Genomic DNA, 9,024 nt, shown 5'->3' with positions numbered 1-9,024 from the left:
ATGCTTATGGGTTTTGTAGGCCAGGGACCCCTGTTGGTCCTAAAGCAGCAAAATCAGAAAAGTAAAATGTAAAAAGCCCATGAGACACAAATGATTAAATGTAACAATTTATTATATTAATATATATTATTAGCAAATTGTATATATATTATTAATATATATATATAGTATATTATTATTATTATACATGCCTAATGTTATTCGTTAACATTTATTGAAATTAATATATATATTAATGTATCTATTATATTTTATTATTATTATTATTATTATTATTATTATTATTATTATTATGATTATTATTATTATTATACCCCCAACTACTTCAATAGTGGATTTTAACATATATTTCCTATTGGCACTGTTCCCATTGATTTCAATGGTGTTTCCATGATGAAATATAACATGTTGCTGCTTTTGCCAATATGCTGTCACTCTGGTAAAATCATTAGGCTTGCCTTATTAAAATGCCATGCCCTTACAATGTGATGTTGCATCTAGTATAGTAGGGGGATACGGTGGTTACAGGATTCAGGACTCAGGACCCATTAGAGTGTAACACAATGTGAGGGTTTCACCAAATGTATTTCTAGCTATTTGATTGTACATGTTTGTAATTTCATGTGTAGTATTTAGTAGTGTGTGTGTGTGTGCAATAAAATCCTTTTTATTTTCATAAGAAAGGGCACTGCCTGGGCAATGATTTAGTGAGTGTTGCTGTTGCATATCAGCGAGCCGGGGTTGCTAGACCACACCACCTCCTTGGAGTCGGCCTTAGACTGCTCTGCTTCACCGTCCTGAGAGAGCCAGAGCTACAATGGGGTACTTGATTCCCAGTAAAAAGGAATTGCAGACTTATTACCTGTGAAGAACTCACATGCTTCGCAGCTAATAATCAACTTCTTTCACTTACCTTTCCATAATTAGTCCCTCCATATTCTATCCATGATATTAATTACCCATGATATTCTGTTGTCGATATTCAGGTTCCACACAATGCTGAGCGTGCAGTGTTCTGTATAGCACAGTACACATGCTGAGATGCTTTCAATTTTATTTCAGAGATATGCCAAGCTGGTAACATGGTGTCCTCTCGATGTTTCCCATGCATCACCTTTGTAACGGCTGGCATTGCTGACTGTGTGAAAGGCCTTCATACCTGCCCTAGTCCACTGCCCACCCAAAGTCACACATGAAGCACGACACAGCAAGAAGCATGCAGCACATGTCCTGACCCGACCCCAGATCTGTCCCATGTGAGCTCCACCTGGGCAGTCCAATTTTAAAACATCAAGAGGCAGGCTGGCCAATGTGACTGCTGTATTAGCGTGTGTTTCTAAACAGACTAAAAGCGTTAAAGGACTAAACAAATGCTAAAATCACTCCCTAAATGGAAATTTGATTGGGAACAAATTCAACTTCTCACAAACCCGCCAGAACCCTACTCCTCCTTATTCTGCAATATCCATTCTGATACCATTCCTCCTCCCTCTGTCTTAAAACATTTGCAAGCCTCCACATGATACAAGCTTCTCTTTCATATATCGCACCTCCCTAACCCTAACAACATGTGTGATTTATTTCAGCGATGAGAAGAGGTGAACTTGCTATAGTCTTAAAACACCTTAATCCCAACTAATATTTCCAGAATATTCAATATTTCTGCACCATCAAGAACAGTTTCTACCTCTTGAAGCAAACATGAGGCTTCATGATCAATGTTTAGCTCTAGTCAGGAGACTTATTCCCACTTGCTGAAATCTCGCCAATTAACTCAAATCTATGGAAAATCTAAGGTGAGCAGGATAAGCACAGAAGAGAAAAATTAACAGAAAGATGGAGAGAAATTAGTTCCTCATGCACTGCACTGCAAGGTTTGACGTCAAGAGTGGTAAAATATAAGTTATCAAAAGACAAACAGACTGAAGTACTCCTAGGGCAATTTAAACACATGTATAGGCAGGAAAGCTATCAAACAGGGAGCAGGAAATTGAGATATACAAGAAAATCATGCAATCACGAGCAACAGATTCACATAAAGCTCGCTACAAATATTCATGAGATACAAGAGTTCTTTTTTTTTTACACAAGACAATGAATGCTGTCTGTAGGCAAAACCTAAAAAGCAGGATTTGCTTCTTGTGCTTACTGGGACAACAACTTGTGATTCGCAAGTTGTAGGTGATCTAGGAACTTACCACCCCTCCAGTGAGCTTTAATAGGCATAAGACACAGTGGATGAAGGCAGTCCAGCCAGTCTCATGGGAACCAGTTCTTTGTGATATCTTAAAGATCATTCACCAACATCCAGATTACCAATCTTTACCCAACTCTCTGCTTTGTAAAAACAATCTATGTTGCTTTGTGCATAGTACTAAAAATTAAACGCCCATGATGCCATCACAAAGGCATTTAGAGCACGGCGAGACTAGGGAACCAAACACAACCCTGGCATGAATGCTCAAAGTTACCCCAACCTCTTTATTTCCTTGCACAATCTCTCTCTTTCCATCCATCGTCTTCCTCTCCGCACTCTCTTCTCTGCCCTGATCGCTTTTTCTTTATCCCTCTCATACTCTCTCTTGAAGCCTCCCTGTGCCTGCTACAATTAACCTCAGGGAGCTGAGGAAAGTGAAGGCACCAAGAGTGGCCATGGGCTTTCAAAACCGGCCTCCAAGGGCTCCAGCCGACTTGGGAAATGCCCGCGAGAATAAAAGACCTGTCCAACTCTCATAGAGTGTGCCCACAAAATGCTAAACAGCAACTAGCATTGTGCCAGGGCGAATTGCATTATCCATAGGAAAGCAAGCAATATTTCCCATCACTTATACACCAGCCAAGGGTACATTGCATCAACTGCATAATTTTTGCAAAAGAAACTCCACATATTAAGCATTGATAGATGACGCAATATCGCCTGCCTCACTTTCGCCTGTTGTTGCTAATGGTTTATTCAGCACTACTGTTTTTGTACTGTGGATAAGCGTTACTTCATGTGACTTTAGTAACTATGGGCCCGATTCACAAAGGTAAACTGAGATGAAAGTCTGGCTTCACGGCTTTCGATATTCACAAAGGGCATTTACAAGTAGTAAAGTTAGACTTTTGTTTCAGTTTAACTTAGGTTTTGGTCTTAAGGCTAACTGAGACCAAAACTTAAGTTTAACTGAGTCAAAAGTCTAACTTTACTACTCGTAAATGCCCTTTGTAAATACCGAAAGTTGTAAAGTTAGACTTTCCTCTCCGTTTACCTTTTTGAATCGGGCTCTATATGTATGGGATGAGGTCTATGTTTCTGTCCCACCACACACACTTTTCATGAATTATCGTGTTTTGAACTTTGCAGTACAGTACACTGCGCTTCCTTTAACTTTCACCTCCAAATTCTTTTCGCACACTCAGTTGATCGACATTGCCAATGCTTAACATCAGTTAGCATTATGCAGTCGCCCAAGTAAAATATTAGTAAATCTGCTCCTAAGAATCGTGCAAGTAAGTGTGCATGTGGCATGGTCTTCTATCTATAACACATTCCAATTTCTACAGAGGTGCAACTGTCTCCTACAGCCATATTTGCTTTTGTCATATTCATATAGACTTTCTTGCACCCCACCCATTTTTCATTTGAATAAGGCAAATATTCCCGGGGACATATTCTCAGAGCATTTAATGCTGATCTGGCAAAAACAAACAAACAAAAAAAAGCCACAGTGTGCTTTCCAACATGAGAAATAAGGCGGATACTCGAGGGGGGGCACGAGCTGAGATGCAACACCCAAATGCTTGTTTATATAAAGACCATCTCCTGCCACTGATCTTTGCAAAGGCAGAACCTCCTGCCATCACAAAATGGCAACCAGAAGCATGTCTGTTCAGCGGGAAGGTGGATATAGCAGGCAATCCTCCCAAAAATATGAAAGCAGTGGGGCTAGGTTTGGGGGCAGCATGAGTGGGGGCTCATCCATTAGCTTTCGCCAGGGCTCTGGTGGTGGCTACAGCATGGGTGGAGGTGCAGGGGGCAACTACGCCCAAAGCATTGGCAGCAACTATGCTATGAGTGCAGGCGGCAGCTTGGCAGGCATGGGGTCTGGAAGGAACATTAGCAGTTTTGGGGCTAGCCAGGGGTCTGGATTTGCCATTGGCCAGGGAGGAGGTTTTGGCGTTAGCCAGGGGGGAGATTTTGGTGGCGGCCAAGGAGCAGGTTTTCGTAGTGGCTTTGCAGGAGGTTTAAGGAGTGGGCTGGGATCAAGCTTTGGAGGTGGCTTGGGAGGTAGCGTTGGTATTGGTCCAGGAGACGGCTATGGTCCAGAATTTCAGGGACCTGTGAGTGGTGGCGGTGGCTACTTTGGTGGTCCGGGCCCTGGTTTCCCTGGTGATTATGGGGCACCTGAAGGTCTATTCCCTGGCAATGAAAAGCAGACCATGCAAAACCTTAACGACCGCTTATCTACCTACCTGGAGAAAGTGCGCGCTCTGGAAGCAGCAAACGCGGACCTAGAAGTCAAAATTCGAGAGTGGTATGAAAAGCAGATCAACTCTGGCACTGTCGGCCCTGATCCTGACCAAAACAAGTACTTTGAGACAATTGCCGAACTCAGGAGCAAGGTAAGAAAAGGGCTCCCCTTAACTTTAACATTTAAAAGAAATGGCCAAACCATTCCCTAAACAAAACACGCAACAGCAGGCTTTCTTTTTTATTCTTCATTGTCTGGGAAAAGTTTAGAGAGTTTGTGATGTCAAACTTAATTTTGCTTGTGTTTTTTCATTATAACTCCCTTTCAGTGCAGCACAAAGGCTAGGAAACACTGAGGTGATGAATACCCACAAACTTAATGGAGATTGTAATATGTTAAAAATATTCTGATGCAAAACAGCAAATCTGGGAGCAAATGGGAAACACATGCTACATGGAATTCAGGAACAAAACAGTTCAGGCTATTGGTTATGCTCATGGGTCAAACAGCAGGCAAACCAACAGAATCAGCGGAATCGATAAGTTGTGGGGTCACACTTTATCTAAGCAGGTAGATAAGTAAATGTCTCAGGTGAGGCTTTCCTCAGATCTCTCCATCACTCACCAGATATCAGGGAATCAGCCACTCCTGGAGTTGAGTAGTACCCCATCTGGTCTACTGATACAAAGGCTAGCCTCAGACCAGTAGCAAATACATCCAAAAGCTTCAGGGAATGTAAAATGAAGCAGTTGGGCTTTGCCTGAACCTAATGAAGTCTGCTCATGTCACTTGCTCTGGATCCGTAAGATCAGAGTATAAAATTCAAAGTACTCTATTTTCAATGTGTTTGAAGGTCATGGTCCCCTACACCTCCTGGACAGTATGACTCATATGTCCTTTAGCTTACATCTTAGGGCAAGTCGACTCTGACCTTCCAAAAAAAGATTCAAATGGGAGAAACAGGGAGGCAGATCTATCAGCGTTCTAGGAAGAAAACTCTGGAAAACTGTAGCCCCGACCTGAGAATCAACCCAAACAACCAGTCTAAGGAGGAGCCCAGGACATGAGCCTCGCCACAGAAGACCTTTGCCTCTTATTAAGACAGCATCAGGACCACCGTGGGTTCAAGAACAGGCAAGAGCACGCCTACACCCTGGTCAAATCCCTACATAAGCCATCGCATGAAAGTGGGGGTGATCTACCCCTTGTATAGCACTAGATGAATATTCTTTGAGGGGGTGCGTCCCAAATAACTCACTAGCACTGCAAAGCAGTCAAAACAGATATTCCAGGACAGAGCAAAGCATACAAATTAATAGAACTGATGTGCATTACTTCATTAATCTTGGTGGAATATTTCCTGAAAATACACTCATCAGGGGACAGATCCTTTCCTTTTTCCACTTTATTCCAAATTTAAAAGGACATTTGTTAACCACATCTTACTACTGTATCAGCTCCACCTGAGACTGCATTATGACAGCCAAGGAGTCATAATGTTGGACAGACTTTTTGCACAGGACATCCGATCCTCACAGGTACTCTCCGGTCTCATCCCAGGTTGTTGCAGGAAAGATATTCAGCAAAGCGCGCTAATAGCTCTGGGTCACGGAGTGAGAAGTAAGACGACCTAACCCTACTCCAGGGGAAGGACCAGGTGTAACCCTAGGATTAAGGAGCAATGTTTTACCCTCTCTACCTCCTTATTGCATCATTTACCAGTGCATCCTTTTTGTACCCTGCGATTATCCCCTACTGTAAGGATGTAAATATGTATATAGAAGGTTGACTAGCTAGTCGATGTTGTTTGATAAAGCTTGTCTTTTAGTCACCATCTATGATACATGTAACATGTAAATTATTATTTGATGTTAAAAAAAAACATAAAAACCACAAAGCTATAAGTTTCCTTTATAGATTTCTCAGGTGATTTGGTAGACGGGGGGTTGATCCAATGTATGGCTAAATCAGTCCGCCTGTATTACAATCCACAAATAGCTATAATTGTCCAGGGCAATGCATGATGACTCTAGGGCCAGGGCCCTTCCTGAATGGATGAATGGATAAACTGTCAATCGACATCAAATCCAAAATGGACCACATCGAGACTGTGTTCGTGCACTTTCCTTGACAAATATTGTTAACAAAGGTTACAGGTTTTCACCAGTACCTTGGATTCTGCTGCTGTTAGTTCCTAAGGCATGGTGACATTGTGCGCTCGTGAGAGCTTGAGAGCAGCAAGCTGATGCTCTTGTCAAAGAGGGTAAATAAGATCACAGCTTTACCATGCCTATATGTATCCTTTTGGACAAGTGGGCAGGATGGGCAAACGTTGCAATAATCAATAGGGCACGTGCAACATTTAATCCAATAGATACCCTCATCTAGGCTTTTAAAGCATTGCTTCTAGCCACATTCAGATACAACATCACCAAAGTAAGTCTAATACAGGAATAAACCTTCAGACACAGGCAGACTCTGCCAGATCAATTGCTCGTAGCGCCATGAAGCCTCCAGGCGTGCATTCGCATTCCAAGCACAGATATAAGCACAAAGGCAAACTGGTTGTTCATGCTTGTTTCTCTACTTCACAATGAGACAGATGCACTATCTGCTCGCTCTCAAATTCACACAACTCGGCTCCTTATAAAAAAATAGAGGGGCACATCATCAACAACCCGCGATAATTATCGCTAAGCGCACTTAGCGCTAGGATAATTATCGCTGGCTATCGCTTGTTTTCATCGCACGCTATCAGCGACGCTTATCTCCAGAGCGATGAAAATACCCGAGTTAGCTGCCAAATGTGCAATTATCGCTGGGATTTCAGCGATAATCGCACAACGTTTGGCGCTACGTTGTTGATAGGGCACGGCATACTTAACCATGATATCCACCTTCCATTGGATATCATGGCTAAGTCAAACTAAAAGCAGGCGTACGGAAAGTAGCGATAACCGCTATTAGCGCTACGTTTCTTATCGCTATGTTTGTTAGCGTGCCGATTGATAATTGGAGAAATGTCGGTTAGTGACATTTCTCCAGTTATTTTCGGAAGGAACGCCCACTTTGCATCTCATTAGAGATGCAAAGGGAGGCGTAGGGAAAAAGGGCGCTAACATGCGATTTTGCAGGTTAGCACCCTCTTGTTGATAGGGCGTTAGTTTTATCTCTTTTAAAGCCAAAAAAGCGGAGATAAAGCCCTTGCTAAAATTCACCGAAGTTTTTATTAATCTGAAAAGTAATTAATCTTTGTTCCCTCTGCTGAGGACGATTACAACTGCTCTCAGGCATGTATCAAAGTTAGGCCCAGGGCACATATTGCTGGAACAGGCAACTCCCAACTAATAATGCCCTGCAGCGTTTGGTCACTAAGGATGTTAACAAGTTTCCCTCAACCCCACGCACCACATGCACGCCCACCCGGGCATTCTGAAAGTCTATTTTATGTCCCTGTCATTCAGTTTTAAAGGGCTTAGCATCCCGGCAAGCAGCAGGATGTCCTCAAGTTTCAGCCTTTCAGTGGGCTGAGACAATGATAGCATCACGTAGGGGCTGCTGGTGGTGCTTGATAGTATTTTCAAAGGGGCCCTGCAGAGTATTTCCTAGGTAAATCGTAATCTTTATATGAATTCATTTTGAGATGAATGACTTATTAAATGATAAATGCAGGAGAAGGTGAAGGGATAATAAAGTATATGTGCCGTGAATTTGCTGTTTGCCACATTGTTTCTCAAATACCTTTCCTTTGCGCTGGGAATGTGAGAGCTGAGAGTCAATTTGAGCAAAACACAGGGTCCAATTCAGAAAGGTACACTTTGACCTGATGTCTAAGTTTACCTTTCTGAATTGGGCCCTTAGACTTCAGGTCTAACCTTAGACTTCAGGTCTGAACTTACCTTTTTGAATTGGGCCCACAATTTCCGACCAAAAAATGAACTGATGATATTGAGTTCCTAATAAAGTGACATGCTGTGCTTGTCTTCCTCCAGGTGTCGCATTCACTAATAAGTGATATGATGTGCCTGTCTTCCTGGTGGTGTTTCGTTCAATAATAGAGTGATATGATGTGCCTGTCTTCCTGATGGTGTTGCCTTCACTAATACCGTGATATGATGTGCCTGTCTTCCTGGTGGTGTTGCGTCCATAATAGAGTGATATGATGTGCCTGTCTTCCTGGTGGTGTTGGGTTTACCCATACAGTGATAAGCTGTGCCCATCTACCTGATGGTGTCGCGTTCATTAATAAAGTGATAAACTGTGCCTGTCTTCCTAATGGTGTCGAGTTCACTAATAAAGTGACATGTTGTGCCTGTTTGTGACATGGTGTGCCTGTCTACCTGATGGTGTCGCATTCACTAAGAAAGTGATATGCTGTGCCTCTCTGTGATATGCTGTGCCTGTCTTCTTATTGGTGTCCAGTTCACTAATAAAGGGGCATGCTGTGCCTGTCTACCTGATGGTGCTGAATTCATTAATAAAGTGACATGCTCTGCCTGTCTATGACATGCTGTGCCTGGGTACCTGATGGTGTTGAGCTCACTAATAAAGTGACATGCTGTGCCTGTCT

The 9,024-nt window shown here is 42.6% G+C and overlaps 1 protein-coding gene across 1 annotated transcript in view; it reads left to right on the top strand.

Moving 5' to 3' along the window:
- Positions 1 to 3,799: 3,799 nt before the first annotated feature.
- Positions 3,800 to 9,024, top strand: part of LOC146832692 (uncharacterized) — a 29,025-nt gene continuing 23,800 nt past the window's right edge. The window contains exon 1 of the mRNA XM_085605974.1: positions 3,800 to 4,605. Within this exon, the coding sequence (XP_085462100.1) occupies positions 3,850 to 4,605 (756 nt within the window). The 5' untranslated portion in view covers positions 3,800 to 3,849. The remainder of the gene's footprint in view (positions 4,606 to 9,024) is intronic.

This window comes from Triturus cristatus, chromosome 5_1, assembly GCF_964204655.1.
Source record: "Triturus cristatus chromosome 5_1, aTriCri1.1, whole genome shotgun sequence".
NCBI classification, from domain to species: Eukaryota; Metazoa; Chordata; class Amphibia; order Caudata; family Salamandridae; genus Triturus; species Triturus cristatus.
This window is presented reverse-complemented; position numbering and strand designations above follow the sequence as displayed.